At 46.3% G+C, this 19,203-nt stretch overlaps 2 protein-coding genes across 4 annotated transcripts in view; one reads left to right on the forward strand and one right to left on the reverse strand.

Annotated features, from left to right (window-relative positions):
• LOC144792083 (E3 ubiquitin-protein ligase MARCHF5-like) overlaps positions 1-10,529 on the reverse strand; it is a 65,751-nt gene extending 55,222 nt beyond the window's left edge. Inside the window, exon 1 of one of the 3 annotated variants that reach the window (XM_078666933.1) lies at positions 10,389-10,529. In XM_078666933.1, coding sequence (XP_078523059.1) covers positions 10,389-10,405 — 17 coding nt within the window. In that variant the 5' untranslated portion in view covers positions 10,406-10,529. The other 2 variants (XM_078666935.1, XM_078666934.1) reach the window with 2 other exon arrangements.
• Positions 10,530-10,895: 366 nt separating this feature from the next.
• LOC144792085 (uncharacterized) overlaps positions 10,896-19,203 on the forward strand; it is a 91,993-nt gene continuing 83,685 nt past the window's right edge. The window contains exon 1 of the mRNA XM_078666937.1: positions 10,896-11,022. Within this exon, the coding sequence (XP_078523063.1) occupies positions 10,982-11,022 (41 nt within the window). The 5' untranslated portion in view covers positions 10,896-10,981. The remainder of the gene's footprint in view (positions 11,023-19,203) is intronic.

Below are 19,203 nucleotides of genomic sequence, written 5' to 3' on the forward strand. Positions count from 1 at the left end.
TCTCCCTCAATAGAGGAAATTTCCACTGCCTAATCATTGACAACATTATTAGAAACATATTTGGAAATGACGACATGCTTAGTAGTAAATGAAGCCATTCCACCAGGATATAAGACTGTTCACAGGAATTGCACCAACAAGAAAGTAAGCAGCTTCCTTATTGTATATACGGGCTCCATCAATCAAACTCACTACTCGAACAGATGCAGCTTAACTCTGCATGTATCATATCTTGCTACTAATGTATATAGAAAACATTTTATATGGAATACTTAGTATATTTCATCAGTCTTATCCTACATGAATAATCCAACCCAACATACAAATTTGTGCAAACATCAGTACTTTGATTGACAGGACTGACCTTCATATCAACAAATCATTCATCACTAACTCAAGAGGTCTAAAACTTCATCAAGGAAGAATGATGTAGGGACACAAAGGAGGGAATGGCATCGCCTACTCATTAATCCTTCTTTGCCCTCAATCGCCCAAGACAAGGTTCCAATACTTACGGGAGAGGATTCTCGCCGTTTCCACAGTTGGATCTTGTCTATAGGCGAAGAATTAGCAACAACTGAGCGCACGGTCTGATTGAGTAAAAAGAAAATTCATAACGACCCTTGGTTCTCAAAAGAACTGGAGGAACTTCATCTGCAGTCTAAACAGTTAGAACGCAGATGGAGAAAGGGATATGGATGTACTCAATCTACAGATTTTTAACATTTTTAGGAAACGATACAATTCAGCCATTGAATTAGCAAAAAAGAATATTTTCAGAACAAAATAACTCTGGCAAAGCATAACCAAGAAGAAATTTTCACAATTGTAAAATCTTTCACAGATCCCAAAGGTTTACGCGTAGAAATCCCCCCCTCTCAGAAGTTTTGTAATGAAATCGCAGTATACTTTGAAGATAAGATCAAGGCCATTTAAAAGAACTTCGAGATTCACAATCACTCGGAGCTCACTGAGGGACAGCTGTCAGAAAATAGAGATGACAGGTCTGGCCTCCAAGCCTTTCAAATGGCCACGCTTTCCCAGACCAAGGAGGCGATACTGTCCTGTAAATCGGGCTCTCTACTGGAGGCATGTCCCCCGATTTTACTACATCATATCATCGATATTGTGAATCTGGTGATCAATAAGATTGTGAACACATCACTTTCTACCAGTATTGTACCGGATGAATAGAAATTTGCCACAGTGAAGCCATTGAAGAATAAACCAAACATCTGTTCCTCTAATCTCTCTAATTACAGGCCCATATCCGTATTAGCAATCTTAAGTAAGATTACAGAGAGAATAGTATATAAAGAACTCTCTAGTTACTCGGAGTCAACACAGATTTTCTACTTCTGCTAATCCGGTTTCCGACCAAAACATTCGACTGAGTCTGCATTACTCGAGATATCGGACACCATTAAATTCATAACGGACAATGGCAAGAAGGCAGTCTTGATCCTTTTAGACTTGTCTGTGGCATTTTATTCCATCTCACACACCATCCTGCTATCAAGATTGAGATCTTGTGGTGTATCCGATTCCGCATTGGCATGGATTACATCTTTCCTGTCAAATAGGAAGCAGGTGATTTTGTTGGGATCTTTTCTTTCACCAGCACATACCATTTCTACTGGTGTACCACAGGGGGCTTCACTTAGTCAACTTTTATTTAATATATATATATATGGCCCTTCTTATCTCAGTGATTTCGACCTATAGGATCGAAATCACATCATACGCCGATGATACTCAGTGGATTCTGTCACTGGATAAGAATTCTACCAATGACGAAGAAGATTTTAAATCTTGTTTCACAGCGGTTATAAAATGGATGAAAGATAATCATCTCTGCTGTAACACTGCCAAAACAGAAATTCTACCTATCGGTAAAAACATCTTTTTTCAACCAAAGGACTGGTGGCCAGATAATACTACAGCCCCCCCATCAACGGTGGAGGTTGCAAGAAATCTGGGAGTTTGGTTTGATTCTTCCCTTTCCTTTAAACCCCATGTCCTGAAGACAACCGGGACCTGTTTCGGACTTATAAAAACCTTGAGAAAGTTCTTCAATCTGATTCCGTTGGCCACTAAGAAAACAGTGGCTGCGGCTCTTACACTATCACGGCTGGACTACTGTAATAGCCTCCTCGAAGGAATTAATAAAACCATCCCGAGGAGACTACAGGTAGCCCAGCACGCTGCAGCTAGACTGGTTCTAGGGCTTCCGCGTAGGGCGGCGGCTTCGGCTGCCCTAAAGAACCTTCACTGGCTCCCAGTCCATAAAAGAATTCAGTTTAAACTACTACTGACAACTTTTAGAGCACACCATCATTTGGGCCCGATATATCTTACAGCAATATTCAAGCCATATACTACTGCAAGAACATTAAGATCTAGTTTCTGCAAGCTTGCTCAAAGTGCCGGGCTTCAAATTAGTAACTAGAGGTGGGAAATCAGCCACTGTACTGGGAGCAAAGGCCTGGAACTGTAAGCCAAAGGAACTTAGAGTAATGGAAAAGGAGGGGCTGTGTAGAAAGCCATTAAAGACATGGATCTTTGTAATATCCGATGCATGCTACCTAGACCTAATCTAGTTCTTATTCTATACAACTGATCCTTGTCATTTACAGCGCCAGAAGACTCCGTTAGGAGTGACAGTCGCGCTACTTAAGACTCACTTTCCATTTCATTTCATTTAATTTCATCTATGTGTCTTTGGACCCACACTCACCTCGGAGCATCGGTTTATGCCATATTTATAATACAGTGGCTAATATACAGCTGTAAACGATGTAGATCTCCTTGGAGTAACCACCACGCAATCCCATTAGACAAACTACCATCCAAAGACAAATCTCCCACCAGGAACAAAATGTGTGTCTTCATGTACAGCCTGCACCTTTGGTGTCTGTATCAAATATATTCAATGACAAAAACACAGCTAAAGTAGAGATATGATTTCGAATTCAAAACAAAAACAACTTAAATTTCCATGCTATGGGTAGAACTGCACAACAGATAAGCAAACCATAACTTGCACACTAGATGCAATCCTCATGACCTCACTCTTAATGTGACCAATGTAATTACAAAGGTCATAAATAATCTTACAGATAAGATTATCTGTCTCTAGTAAGCACTTCATGAAGCCGTTTAAATCTTAATGTAACAGTGTATTTTGTGTTGTAAAGCAGCTTTCATCCACTGTCTTTGATTGTATCTGCATTATGCATCTGTGATCATGTCAAGAAGTACTTGGTCTGTGCTGTATAAACCAACGACAATAGATTAATGACAAAGTTGATTGTGTTTGTGCACGAACTAGTATTGTGATCGTCACAGTCCTATGTGCACATTTGTCTCACTTCTGCCAACTCTTTACATTAGGAAGTAGACAATAACAGTGATTCCTTACAATATAAGTCAAAAACAATAAACAACACAGAGATGCAATTATATCGATGTTATATAGATCCCAATGGGAAGCTGTAATTTTATTTACATAAAAAAGAAACCCTAAGAAGTGGGACATTGTATCTGTGTTTAGTATGGTTTAAGGGACCATTGTTACTGTATAATTACTTGTACCCACGGCCCCTGCCAGACTACTTGGGTCCCCTTGTGTTTTGAAAATATACATAAAACTCTTTAGATTAGGGCTTCCAGTTTTATGGTATTTTGTATTTCTAGCTGTATTTATCCACATTTATTTTTTCACATTTTGCCTGTGCTTATCCACATTTATGTTGGACTTTCAGAAAAAAATTAATCTTAAATTAGTGCTTTGACGCTTTTATTTAATCGATAAATGTACATTCATACTAGGATTGGTTTCAATGACATGAATACCCATAGGTTTATAAATCAATACACATGAAAATATGCACATTTTAGTATCAACTTTACGCACTTCTTAAGCCCCTTAGCCCCCAATAGTAAACTCTGCCTATTTTAACAAATTTACCTGTAAATCCACATAGCTACTGGCCTGAATGACATGACTCACAGCATTAAGAATTGCTCCAAAAAAACTATTTCCGTTTTAATCCATATTTAAAAACAAATAAAGACAGGAAATAGATGTTTTGTCATCCGTATTTACCTGCAAAGATGATTAACATCAGAAAACAGCAAGCCTTGCTTTTAATCTTGTTTCTGTAGCTCCCCGTACCATCCTTTCTTTCACATTCCTATACACTACGTCTCACACAACAAAACCTATTCTCTTTCCACACAGCTACCTCTTGCTCCAGGGAAGAACTGAACTAAATTAGATCTTTTAGGGCTAAATTCATCACAATCCTACCAATTTACCATGTAACACTAGAGGGTATTTTACCTTCCACATACTCTTCCCTCACAATCTTACATGTAAACAAAAGCAGGCCAATCACAAGCACTTCTACACAGCTCGAGTTCACAATACCTAGGGTCTGCACATTGGCATCCTGCCTGGGTCGCCCAAGGTATACTAGTAACTGCTCTAAATCGCTATGAATCTTGACCCCACTACCTTCAACTCACTGCCACACTTTTCTCTCGCTCAACAACTTTTGCTTTTTCTATTCCCGACTTCATATTTCTTCTTATACTTTCAGTTTTCCAGCACAGCTCAGTACCTCTATGGACCAAAAAAGAATTTTCTGAGTCCACTTTTGTGTACCTCCAATGTATGGTTTTCTGTCATTTTGCTACTTATGTGACTATAAGTACATTTTAAAACACTGAACAGAATGAGCTAATAATGCACAAACGCCTGGAAAACTGTGAACTCTGAAAAAAGTGGTCAAAATGAACAGCGGTCAGGGATGAGAATTATGTTGATCCTTACTGATGTAGCAATAGTGCCAGCTGTGAAGGGTAATTCATTTATGACTGTTAAAAAAAAATCCAGAAGTTATAACTACAATGCAAATCCTGTGCAGCACTTTATGTTTTTTTATGCTGTCAGTGAACGCCCACCAATTATTCCCTTAAGAGGGCTCATGTTTTTAGGTCTCGCCTGTCGATGCGCATCGAGCAAGCGAGACTATAGGGGCTCATCCACACTTTATCTAACTTGCAAGGAATCGTGGCGATTCCTTGCAGTGCCCGTGACTTTTAAGCTCAATGCGCATGTGCATTGAGCTTAAAAGCGCGTGCACAGCCGCCCGCATTCCTCCGACACCTTTGAAGTGAAGCTTAGCTTCACTTCAAAGGCCCGGCTTGTTTACACCCACATGCCGCTCTGCCCCGCTCCGCCCCCTCCCCTGAGTCATCCTGCCTGCCCCTTCCCGCCGTGTCGCATTTCTCCTCCCCCCTCCCCTCTCCCCTCTCTTCCCTCCGTCTTGTTTGATTCATGTGTTCAGCTCTGTTGGTCACTAACGATATTTGTTTCTCTAATAAACCTCATTTCCCCTGTAATCCTACTAAGTTATACAAGTCTTAACAGAGCTCTTCCATCCGACCACACCAGCCATGTCTTTTCCACAACTAGACTTACCTGTTCGTATTTCTCCAGTTCTGAGTGGTAGATCTGCCGGATCTGTGATAGTTTATTCCTGTAGTCCGAGTGCTCAATAGAGTTGTCGGGAGACACACCGCCAGAGGCTGCGGCAGCAGCAGCCGCTGCAGCTGCCGACCCTCCGCCTTTCTCTGGCCCAGCCACACCCTCTGCTAACAGCATGTTATCTAACCGCATGAGCTGAGGGTCCACAGGCTCTTCTTCCTGGTTCCTTCTTCCACGGATCTCGTGGCGGAGTCTAATATAAAGAAAGACCTCGAAAGGCGTGGTCCCCCTCTCCAAGCAGTAATTCCTGCCGGCTTTTAAATTGTCCTGCTTGGTAGAGGTTTCCCCACACACTCCGGTTTTGTTTGCGGAGCAGATCCTGGAATGCAACCTCCCGAGTGACTGGCACTTTGGGCAAGTGCAAGAGTGTCCTAAATGGAGAGTATAGTTCTGGTTTAGGTTGAACCTAGTGGCAGTGCGCATGCGCTGCACACTCTGCAAGGCATGCTGTGTTAGGGTTTGCACTAGCAGCCCCGCTCACTCTCCGTCCAAATTGGTCATTGGCTTTAATTTATTTTTTAGTGTGATGTTAAGCGTGGTGCCTGTTTCAGGGACAACACGCCTGTTTCAGGGACAACACGCCTGGTTTAATTATTTATTTACTTTAGCAATTAGCACGGACCCCACTTCAGGGACACTATGCTCTTTTTTTAACTTTAATAATGAATGCAACGCCCTCTACACAGACACAGCGTTCTGCAATACAATAGGTATTGCTTTTGCAAAAGATTGAACTATTGGTATTGTAAATGAAAATACCTATCATTTTTTTTTTTATGAAAGGCATTGCCATTTACAATGCCAATAGCTCAAAGGACCAATAACAGATTGGACAACAAGAAATCAGTCCAGGTGCACACAAAGCTGTCAAGTAACCTTTAGTTCACCATCTTAAAAAACATATTAATGTATAGCTTGGGTTGCAGATTTTGCAATGGAAGCTAGTTAGCAACAGTGAAGCAAACAAACACCTTTATAGCCAGGTGGCATTGGTAACCTCCAATTCCCTAAATATGATTTTATATTTGGCATAGTCCCTACTTGAAAGCAAAGTGAAGCACAAGGACAAAACCACTTGCTCAAGGTCAGTCACAATTTGTCCAGGGGGCCTAACCCCAGCAACGTTGCTGCTAACATCTCCAAGCGATCTGTATTTGTAACCTACAGCTTTCAGTGATCAATTCATAAATTATAACTTTCGGAAATTCACAGGGCAATAGCTACAAAGGCCATTTTTATTTTACATTTATGAGGGGCAGGTGCTTCCCTGTTGATACTCAAGTTCTGCAAAACAAACACCAATCCCAAAAGGGTGCACTGGCAATACTGCCCACCAAAAAAACATTCCCCTAGACTAGAGTTCCAATAACAAGTTTTGTAAGACTTTCTTCACAGGCTCATGATGGTAGCCTCTAGACTACCCGTGATTTCTCTATGCCCAGTGTCTTCTCTTTTTCGACTTTTTCCACAACTTTCCGTCTCACCCTCACTCACCCTCAACCCCTCACTCACCCTCACTCTCACTCATCCTCACTCACCCTCAACCCCTCACCCTCAACCCCTCACCCTAACTCACCCTCACCCTCACTCACCCTCAACCCCTCACTCACCCTCTCACCCTCAACCCCTCAACATCAACCCCTCACCCTCACTCACCCTCACTCACCCTCACCCACCCTCACCCACCCTCACTCACTCTCACCCTCACTCACCCTCACTCACCCTCACTCACCCTCACTCACCCTCACTCACCCTCACCCTCACTCACCCTCAACCCCTCACTCACCCTCACTCACCCTCACCCACCCTCACCCACCCTCACCCTCACTCACCCTCAACCCCTCACCCTCACACAGTGCAATAGGTCTCGGAGCATTTGAGTTAGAGCTTTTAGAAATGTTTATGGCTTTTTTTTTTTAATTCTTTAGCATTGGCTACAGGAAACAAAAATGCTAAAGATTTACACAAAAACCCATAAACAATTCTAAAAGCACTAACTCTAATGCTGCGAGACCTATTGCATTTCCAATGCTTGTTCAGTTTGAACATGGTAACTCAATTATATTTTCACTTATTTATTTTGCAATTGTATACAGCACGAATAAGGCCCAAGGGCCTCAGAGCTATTTACAAGAGAACAGAAGCTCGAACACTAGTCACGAACAAACAAGAAAGTCAACGAAAATTAGGCAAATTATATTATGGAAGGAATGAGCTGAAGAAATCACAGTCTTAACCAAAGTGACTTTCATATAGTAGGACCTACCATAGCCTTAGCCATAGTGTCTTTCCAATAGGATTTTTTGTTCCTTTTTAACGGAGGTGAGAAATGAGGTCTTCCCAGAGAGCTGATGGAAAAACATTCCAAACCGTTCTATTACTTCCTAAGAAAGCCTATTTCATAAAATTTTCTTGTAAAAGAGAGTGACCTTCAAGCTCCTCACTCACGCCTACAAATCCCTCAATAACGGACCCCAATACCTCAACGAAAGAATCTCTTTCTTAATACCCAAGAAAAGCTTCCAATCAGCCGATCTTGCCCGAACCGAAATCCCGCGCATCTGCAGAGCGGGGTGTGATCCTTCTCCTACATCGCAGCCAAGACCTGGACCTGGAATCCCTCTCAGCATCTGACAAACCCCCACACTGCAAGCTATCAGGAAGAACATCAAGACCTGGCTCTTCAGATTAGCTGAGCTCCAGCATCAATGGACCGCTACTGAAGAGCTATTAGAATAAAAGTGATGCGGCCAAATTTCTTTTTGCTTGTAACAATCTGTGCTGCTGCATGTAGCACTGCTCTTGTGGTGGGGGCGTGGGGGGCAGGGAGTAAAGGAACTTTTTGAAGTCTAGAAAAGAGCAAGTTCACACAGTCCAGTCTGGAGAGAACCAATGCCTGGAATGAGCGGTCTTCTGCCCCAGTGAAGCCTTAATTAGCGACGGGTCCTCTTGGCTATAACAGAGATTTGGTTTTATGGTTAAGCAGGTTATAAAAGGATAAAACCTAGGGATATGGTGCTCTCCATAATGGACTCTTTGTAATCCAGGGAGAAGAAGGACTAAATCCACTCTTGTACAAGAAGTTTGGATTGTTTCTGTGACATTAGTGGGAATTCTGTTTAGTTGGGTTAATTTAAAATAGTGGTTTAACATCCACTTCTGAATTCTTGCCATTGTGTGGGAGTAGAAGGATGCGTTCTTCAGATAAATCTGGATATCTTCAGTTAAAGAGGTGCCAAGGAATCCTGGATTTACTGAGAATTTCTCAAAGTGATTCTAGCTCTAGCATGAACAGGGTCAGTGAGAGGATTGAACCCTGCAGAACCCCATTTTGGAGGCTGACAAATAGGAGGTGGACTGGTCTATAACTAGCCCCTAAATGCTGAGGTTAACCAATACAGGTTTCTGGGATTTGTAGTAAGTAGGATCACATGAGAAATTTGTAAGTAGGTGCATGAAGATAAAATAAACATGTGCATGAGCTATCCTGACAAGGAATCCTGGATTAGCCAGGGTAGTCTAGGTTTTTTTTCCAGATCTCCCGGTGATTTTCACAAAATTTAGTACAGGTGACTGTTGTATACTGTGGCTTTGGGTGTGCTTACTTTATTTCAGAAGATCAACCATGGGGAGGTCTGTAATATTGGAAAGGATAAGGAGAAGGTTAGTAATGGTTTTGCAGTGTTGCTGCTCAGGCAGCTCCTGTTGTATGAACAAAGACTCATTTTAAGTATTTAATTTTCGCAGATTCAGTCTGCAACACTAACGTTCGGTTTTCAGAGCAGATCAACTGAAAACGGAGAGGATGGCTATTTCAACTTCTATATTTGTGGAATGTCTTGGTCTCAAAACTTGGTCAACTTAGTGACCATATGATTGTATGGATCTGGACAATTCGGAGATAAAATTGTTACTCGAAATAGAGGTTGTTTAAATCAATGAATCTATACAAACCACCATTGGTGCAACACAGGTAAAGATATGGTGAGTCAAATGGAAGTTACTATTATTTTTGGGGAACCTTGGGCATTCAACTTTCCCCTTTACATGATGTACCTCAGAGGCCAAGTCACAGGTACATCCACCTGCCTACATATCTGTTTGTTTTTGCTTTTTTAGTTATTTAATGCAGTTTTATATGGCGTTAACTTTACCCAAAGGTGTCAGAGCGCTTAACAAAAGAACCAGGTAAGTTACAAAAGGTACACAAGATAGCCTAAACACGCTAATAACAAGTTACATATGTACAGTTACAAAGGTACACAAGATACAAAAGGTACACAAGCTAGGCTGAGCACGCTAACAAGTTACAAATGTGAAGTTACAACACTAACAAGCTGCATATTTGAATTGTAAAAAATAAAAAGTGTCAGCGTTACGTTAAAACAGGAGTAACATACATATTTACACAGTTGACCTCATGCGAGTGCTAGGTCGTAAGGGTAAAGAAATAGGTTGAAACCGTTTATTTCTCGCCGCCCTGTCCCTCTAAGAGATCACCCTTCCTGCCTCCTTATCATGTCAATATCTGTTACTGGCTAGCTCTCCAAACCCAGTTTAAGTTCTCAAGTGCAGCCCACGGTTACTACCTCACATAGTTATGAATATAATCGCCCTTCATTATCACTGCCTCCGGACTTGTATTTTCTCCCACTCTCCACCCTATCTTTTCCTACCCTTACACTGCGATCTCGCGCTTACAACCCTACCCCTCACCTGTCCGTAGCCTCCATGGTTCCGAAACTGAGAACAGTTTGTACAACCCTACCCCTCACCTGTCCGTAGCCTCCATGGTTCCGAAACTGAGGACAGTTTGTACAACCCTACCCCTCACCTGTCCGTAGCCTCCATGGTTCCGAAACTGAGGACAGTTTGTTTGAAATCGAAAGCATTTGCTTTAGACCGAGGACGAGGTTATTCTTCCTGCAGCTCAGGACCAATTCGCCACGCCCACTATTCGTGGCTGTATACAACTATCTCCATGCACCGCAGTCTTTCTTCTTATTGAGGTGTCTGGAACTACCTTGCTAATAACAACAAGAAAATTAGTGACGTAATATAAAGCTTTTCGTTCTAACACCCGACCAGCCACTTTTACTGTGCTTCGCGACGGCGGCTATTCTGCGCACCAGGCACCTGCATCTTTAATATAACATATTACTGAGTCCCAGTTATTATTTCATTTCCCCGTAGGAATAGCCGCTTGTGATTTTATTCAGTTACTGTAATTCTAGGACTACAAACCATCTCCGCTCCAAGATGGCCCCTATCTCTTCATTAGTCTTTCTTCTCTTTCCAAACCCACCATAGTTAAAACCAGACAGTGATCGTTTCTATGCTTCTACTTCCTCGATTCTGTTTTCTATGTTCCATCTCGTTTAGTTGGCAGGGAATTTAAGGCTCAGTGCAATCCAAGAAAGTCCTTAAATGACTGCGAACTTCGACGCGCTTTTAAATGGAGCTAACAGGTTGGTGGCTGAAAAGTGACCATTTTTAAAATGGAATTAATATTTGCATAATGTCGCTGTCGTCCCTTCGACTGCCTTCGAAAATGCATCAAGATTTAACTCCGTACCACCACCTCTACCCGTACCTTCAAAATTGACCTTAAATCTCTTCTCTTCCAAAGACACTTCCAGAACTAATACAACCCGTTTCATTTCCCTCAAGGAAGATCTTTCATTATTGTAAATTTGTAATCTTTGCCTGCACAATCTTCATCCTACATGGTCAGCGACTAGCTGCCGCCTCCCCCCCAGACTGGCACCCAACACCCGGAAACGGGGACACGAGACGTTTTTACTTTTTGGAAGGCGGGCGCTAGTCGCCCGGCCGTATTTATTAAAGTATGAAATTAAAAAAGGTTTTTAATTGCATGATCAACAATTTATACAAAAATCAGCAGGACGTTATATACAAAATTATTGTCAACAAGTTTGAGAGCCTGACCTTAACAAAACTCTAATACATGTTGTTTCCTAACCGAGTCTAAACATCCTCATCTTGATTTTTGTACATTTCTGGCCATATGGCTAGGTCACTACCGGTGTCAGGTCCTACAAGCTGCGCCTCCCCATGAGACGTGCGCATGCGCAGTGTTACCCCGGGAATTGCCCGGTCTACGCCCTGAACTCCATTTACCCACTGAAGGAGGGCCCTTACTCTGCGCCAGCCGGTGACGTCATGAGTATACGCGCGCGGGGTGGCTACCAGCCTAAGGAAAGCGTGAACTACTCCTACCCGCGCTCCTTTGCAGCATGAATTACCTTGCCCCTGGAGTTCTAGGAGTGGCCCGCAGGCCCCTCCCCCTGGGCGGGAACCTCCATAGGATGATGCCCGCCCCCTCAGACCTCAAATATGTGCTCACCGATAATGACCTTACCGCATGCCCCATACCTAATAAATACGACGACCTATGGGGAAAAATTCTAAAGGACAGCTACACTGGCTAATAAATAATAGTATTACAGTACAGCTACAAAGGGAAAAAAGGCCTAAAGACACTTAGCATCACAGAAAATTACTTCACACACAGTTTGCTAAAAGGGAAAAAATTCCTAAACAAAAGCATCATCACAATATAAGACAGAACCATTTCTACTACCATGTAAGACATGTGAACAGTACCTTCAAACTTACCATTATACCAAGCATAATGCATGCCACAAGACTTTTGTTCCAAGGGATGGTGGGTGGGAAAACAAAGAAGCCCCGAGCGCGGGGCACACCGTAATGCGGGGGAGCGTCCAGGGACAAGGGGGTCTCCTGGGTGCTCCCCGCCTCTTTATTCCCGAGGGGCCAGGCGGGGGGGCACGCCCCCCCCGGCCCGCCCCTCCTGTAGCCCGCCCCCCCTGACCCGGACCTTCTACCTTGTATCCGGGTCAGGGAGGCCGCCGGCCAATCGGTGGTGGGTCGCGCCCCCAGGGCCCGCCCCCACCACCGAGAGACACACTGGTGTAAGGGGGGGCGACGGTCGCCGCGCCGCCATGCGTGCGGGGGGGCCGAGGGCCCCCCTTTTCACATGGTCAGCGACTAGCTGCCGCCTCCCCCCCAGACTGGCACCCAACACCCAGAAACGGGGACACGAGACGTTTTTACTTTTTGGAAGGCGGGCGCTAGTCACCCGGCCGTATTTATTAAAGTATGAAATTAAAAAAGGTTTTTAATTGCATGATCAACAATTTATACAAAAATCAGCAGGACGTTATATACAAAATTATTGTCAACAAGTTTGAGAGCCTGACCTTAACAAAACTCTAATACATGTTGTTTCCTAACCGAGTCTAAACATCCTCATCTTGATTTTTGTACATTTCTGGCCATATGGCTAGGTCACTACCGGTGTCAGGTCCTACAAGCTGCGCCTCCCCATGAGACGTGCGCATGCGCAGTGTTACCCCGGGAATTGCCCGGTCTACGCCCTGAACTCCATTTACCCACTGAAGGAGGGCCCTTACTCTGCGCCAGCCGGTGACGTCATGAGTATACGCGCGCGGGGTGGCTACCAGCCTAAGGAAAGCGTGAACTACTCCTACCCGCGCTCCTTTGCAGCATGAATTACCTTGCCCCTGGAGTTCTAGGAGTGGCCCGCAGGCCCCTCCCCCTGGGCGGGAACCTCCATAGGATGATGCCCGCCCCCTCAGACCTCAAATATGTGCTCACCGATAATGACCTTACCGCCACAGGCCAGCATTGTTACCCGACGATCTGGCCTCCCCCCTCTAGCCCCTACTTAAGGAACCCTCCTACTTGCAAATCCCTCTAGCCAGGCCCAGATATTGTCAGACCACAAGACATTCCCCCCCTGAGTTAAATGAACTCCGTCCCTCAAGTAATACTTGTCGCCCCAGATACACCCATGAGGTATTGACTGTAACAAGGGGGTTCGAAACAACCTATCCAACCGTGTGTTGATCCTCTTTACCGAGTGATTCAACGCCCTGACCGAATGTCCCCCCCGCCACTGTAATCGGGGTATGAGTTGTGACCATACTAGTGTGCAACCCGGGCAGGTCCTGGCCATCCAACCCGCCGTAGAGATAATCTCCTCGATCAGAATGCGCCTTCCCAGTGTTGCCAAATCATTCTCCCCAAGGTGAAGTATCACCACTGACGGGGGAGATTGCCGGCGCGCTAAAAGCCCCTGGAAGAATCCCCTAAACTCGTTCAGACACAACCCCCCTCTCCCGAAGAACGTGATGTCCAACCCCAGTTGTGCCGCCCTTTTGCCCCTGTCACCTGACATAAAGACACATTCTGCTCTTCTTACATAGGAGTGACCCACAATCCAAACACTTTCCTTCATTGTTTCCTGGCTGCCGCTCCGTGCTGATGTATGTTGCTGGTGCCCGACGACAAATTCCTCCCCTGCGTAACAGGTCTGAGAAACTGTAAGAGAGCGGAAACAAACCAAGCGTGAGCGCCATGTAATCACAGCATGTCAATTCGTACATAACGTTTGTAGCATTCTGAGGACCATCTCCCAATTGTCTTCACTCTCTCCACTGGGAGGCCCCCCGCCACCGCCTCAGTCGCTGCCCCAATCCTAAAGGAATGAGAGCCAAACTCCTTAGGGTCAAGACCTGCTTTCCTGACCACCATCTCCAATACCCTCCTGAATTGATACCTGGTCAAGGGGTTCCCGTCGGCATGACAGAGCAATGCCCTGCCCGCTGTGCCCACCAGTAGCCCGTGCAATAATTCCACATGCCTCACTGGGCAGCAAGGGTTGGCGGGGGCCCGTTGGAGGACTATGGTGTGGCCCCTAGACTCCTGGTCGGTCTTTGACTTCTGAATAGTCACCCACATGGTGTCCTCCCTTATCGTCACACTAGCCCTTTGCAAGCCGCCCAGTAGGTCTGACTTGGAACCTGCCACAAGTTCGCTAATTCTCAGCGCCCCATAGAATGCCAAGGAGAATGCTGCCTTAAAAAGAAGCACCTCCCACTCCGAGCTACAAACAGTGTCCAGCGCGCCCAGTAAAGCTGTCAGCCGGGCTAATCCTATGGGCTTTCTCTTATCTTTATGATGGCCCTGAATACGGCGCCATCCCCTCAAAGCCTTACGCACCATAAAGGTATTAGTGGGATCACGCAAGCCCCTAGCTTGAGCATAGAATGACACCGCTGCCCTATGTCTGTTTGCCGCTGCCACCGAGCGCCCCTCCTTATGCATCCATTCTAAATAGGCCGCAAAGCCATCCTCCTGCGCCCAAAGCACTTCCCATTGTTGCCCCAAAAAAGAACAATAAGACAAAAACGCCCCTTCGTAAGCAGTCTTGGTCCTGGGGGCTAGGCTAGCGACCACGAGGTCCTGTAATCTGGGGCACCAATCTGCCAAAGTACTGCTGGGAAGTGCGCTGGCGAGGGGTCTGCTGTAGGAAGATGCTCCCTGAAAACCTGCATTTTGAAGCGAGAGAGGGAGTCAGCTGCATTGTTCAGAACACCAGGGACATGTTTGGCCTTAAAATTGACATTCAATTTAAGGCACTGCAAAACAATTTCTTTGATCAGACGAAGTATGAAAGGACACCGTGCTCCCTGCTGGTTGATACATTCCACAACCGTCATGTTGTCTGACCAAAACACCACTGATTGATTACATAGGTGTTCGGGCCAGACCATCAATGCCACCCATATTGGGAAGAGTTCCAGGAAGCCAATGTTGGTGGTCAGCCCCCATGTTCGCCATACCTCCGGCCACTGTTGAGCGACCCACCTGTTCCCTAGGATGGCGCCAAAGCCTACACTCCCGGCAGCATCCGTCCACAGGCCCAACTCTGCTGACGTTGTCAGCGGGCCGGGCCAGACCACCCTGCCGTTAAAATCCTCCAGGAATGCCATCCATATAAGCATATCCTGGCGAATTTCAGACGATAGCCGAGTGCGGTGGTGCTTCTCCCTCAGCCCCTTCATTGCCTGAGCAATGGAGCGAGAGAAAGGGCGAGCCATGGGGATGATCCTCAGTGCGAAGTTCAATTGCCCTACCACCTCCTGTAATTGCTGCAGGGTGACCTTATCTTTCCGTAGGCATAAATGTAGTGCTGTTTTGAATTTGTCCACCTTATCCCTAGGCAATCTAAAACATCCCTCCACGGAATCAATCTCAATGCCGAGGAATTCTAAGCAGGTAGTCGGGCCCACAGTCTTCCCGGGCGCAAGCGGGACACCAAAAGCCCGCATGAGCACGCAAAATTCCTGCAATGCCAGTGCACACTCCTGAGATCCCGCTGTACCCAGGAAGAGGAAATCATCCAAATAATGCATGACCTGCTGATGGCCCGTCACCTGTCTCATGGCCCATTCAAGAAAAGAGCTAAACATCTCAAAGTAAGCACAAGATATAGAACAACCCATGGGCATGCATTTATCCATATAGAACATATCCCCAAAGGTGAAGCCCAAGAGATGTTGATCCGCTGGGTGTACCGGGAGGAGGCGAAAGGCTGATTCTATGTCTGATTTCGCCATTAGCGCCCCGGGCCCCGTGGCCTGTAGTAAGTTAACTGCCTGATCAAAAGAGGCGTACTTAACGCTACAGATACCCTCGTCAATGGCATCATTCAGTGACGCCCCCCTAGGTGCTGACAGGTTGTGAATCAGTCTGAATTGCCCTTTCTCCTTTTTGGGGACAACTCCTAATGGGGAACACACAAAATCAGGTACCAGCGCTTCAGTGAAAGGGCCAGCTATCCTGCCTAAAGATAGCTCCTTGTCAATTTTGGCGGCCACCACAGCCGGATTGTGCTTTACTGACAATTGGTTTCTACAGTGCGCGCTGCCTGTGTATCCCGCTGCCGGGATCCTAAAGCCTTTAGAAAAACCTTCTTGGAGTAGGGTGGCCGATGTGTGGTCCGGGTATCTGTTCAACCATGGAATCATTGCCACCACATCCACTGGAGTGGGGGGGCCTAACCTGTTTGTCTTATAGTGGCTTTCCCCTACCCCTCTGACCTGTGTTTCCCTGCTTGGACCTACAGGCAGTTTCTGGATGAGAGGGGTGACCACAGGAGGAACATGCATGTCTAAACTTACACGCGGCCCTTGTGCAGGTGCGCCTATTAAAATCCCAGCACACCCCTTTTTTGTCTGGCCCACTGGCCCTAAACTTCCCAGGCACCTCACTCGTTTGGGGGGGCCGAAAGGGCTGTTGAGGTCTAGCAGAGAACACCTTGACCGAACCGGAGAACTGAGGGGGGGGGGGTGCAGTATCCGAGAACTGTTTATGCCAAGACATGGAGTCCACCGTGTCCCATGCCAATGTTCTATTAAATTCCAATGCCTTCCTGAAATTGACATCATACCCTTTCCATGCCTCCCCAGAATACTGTTCACTCCACCCCACAATCCTGCTCGAGTAGCATGCCAATGGTGCCTGTAAATCTGGAGGTCGCTCAGCTTTAATAGCAGTGAATACAGCCCAAGCTTTCATCCAGTTGTTCAGAGTTTCCTCAACCCTAAATCTAGCACACTGCACCCTCCATTCGCTTGGGAGCATCCACTCTTTCAGTGTTTTCGCATGCTCCATTTCCCTATTATCTAACAACAAAGAATAAATATAAACATATTTGTCTGCCCAAATCATCTCCTTCACAGCTAACGACACATGCTGAGCCAAATTCTCACTCCTGGAAGGTAGAACACCGTCCCCCAAGAGCGGCAATGCCACTTCCTTACCAAGTGCGGGCACCGAGGGCGGCTGCCCATTGGCTCCGTCCAGCTGGGGAAGACTTGGACCTGCAAGGGGAGAAGATACTGGCAATGCAACACTGTCGGCGACCGCTGCCGATCTGATTTTTTCTACAAACCTCGCCGCCTCTGCTGCATGGTCTGCAGAATTCGGGAAAGCTCCCCCTTTTTGGAGCCATGGCATCAAGGCCGTTATCTGGGATAACAATTCAGGGGGCATTGAATCTAAATTCCCCCCCGGGACAACAGGTACCACTGGGGTTATGCCCTGTGGTACCGGTGCAGCAGGCAGGGCGGGTGCCGGGTGTGGCAAGCCTGTACCCGGGATTGTGGGCACCGGTGGGGGAGCAGACGCAGCGTCTACTGGTTGACCTACAGGCACCGGCACCACGGGGGCAGGGGGTGTAGGCATAGGTATATGCGGGGGTGGGACGACCGCCGGCGGCACGGCAGGTACCGGCTCTACTGGCCCTGGGGTGGGGGCAGCATACCTGGGTCTCTTGGACTTAGACTTCCTAGGTGGGGTAACAAAATCCCCCCTTGGCACTGGTGCCACCCTCCGGCGGATAGGCCTACCCGATGGGCCCGGGGCATCACCATGCCTCTCATTCAACCGTGCTTCCAGCTCATCTACTTTCCCCAGCTGATGCTTAATTTCACTCATCTCACGCATCATGGCCCGCATCATAGCCTCCATGTTGGACCCACTTTTTCCACCCCGCGGACCTGGCATGATACCACCCCAAACAACCGCAGCCTACTCTCTTAATATCACAACAGGTCAACTATGTGTACCTTTTTGATGGAGGGTCACCAGGGGGCTTTCAGCACCATGCAACGGCGACCGCAACACTAGCGGCTTGTCCACTTATGTAAGGGGGTGAGTAAACCTAATGTAGACCCACCCGGCGGCCACCTGGAGCAATGAATGCTAGCCCCCCGTACCCCTCTTACCGACCAGTCCCGTGCACTCGCCGGCGATGATGATCTGCGGTCACAGCCCTCACCACGTTGCGTGCCCTGTCTGCGAGTGAAATGTGCCAATAATGTAGTTAAGGTTGCCTGGAATTGAAAACAAGTATTAATACCGTGTAATAAAGCAGGAAAACGTTTTAGGAAACCCAACTTCAATAGAGGGGACGGTTGAACCCTCTCTGTTAACCACACAGTTGCTGTGCGGCACTAGAAAAACCTTATATCAGCGACCTTGAAAATGACACTCATGCAAAAGGCGGTATACTTCTGCGCAAAGACTTGCACTTATTCCCCTGTGTTGTGCACTTTTGTGCCACTATTTGAACAACAAGTCGCTTAATAATTAGTACCACACAGTAGTGAAAAACACTTAAAGAAATGCCACCTCGTTTGTATACTTGAACAACAATTCTCTTAATAGTTAATACAATACAGTAGTGAAAAAACCCTTTAAGACATGCCACCTCGTTTTTATACAATTCATGAACCACCAATTACCTCAGTAAATGCTATGCAGTAGTGAAAACAATTACATAAATTCACGATTACATGAATTCACCAGCAGTCTCCCATCCAGGTGCTGCCCTGGTCGACCCTGCTTCTCTTCACTCGCTTACACGTGCTCGAGTAGCCTCCGCTCTCGTTTTATTTCCAAATTGCCCCACACCGGCCTTATTAGCCGTTCGCTTGAGTGCGCGCTACTTTGCCGGCCCCCAATGTGAAAAGACGGGCGGTTTCTCTTGTTTCGGACAAACCGCCGATGTGAGGAGCGGGGACGGCGGGGGCTCAACGTGCCAAGTTTTCAATCTTAAATCACCTCGTAGCCCTAAAGCGGAGTTCCCGCAGTTCCTCTGGCACAAGCGGAACAAAGGAAACGCGGAAAAGAAACAATCGGACAAGCCGCCGATGTGAGGAGCGGGGGCGGCGGGGGCTCAACGTGCCAAGTTTTCAATCTTAAATTACCTCGTAGCCCTGAAGCGGAGTTCC

Source organism: Lissotriton helveticus, chromosome 11 (assembly GCF_964261635.1).
Source record: "Lissotriton helveticus chromosome 11, aLisHel1.1, whole genome shotgun sequence".
NCBI lineage: Eukaryota > Metazoa > Chordata > Amphibia > Caudata > Salamandridae > Lissotriton > Lissotriton helveticus.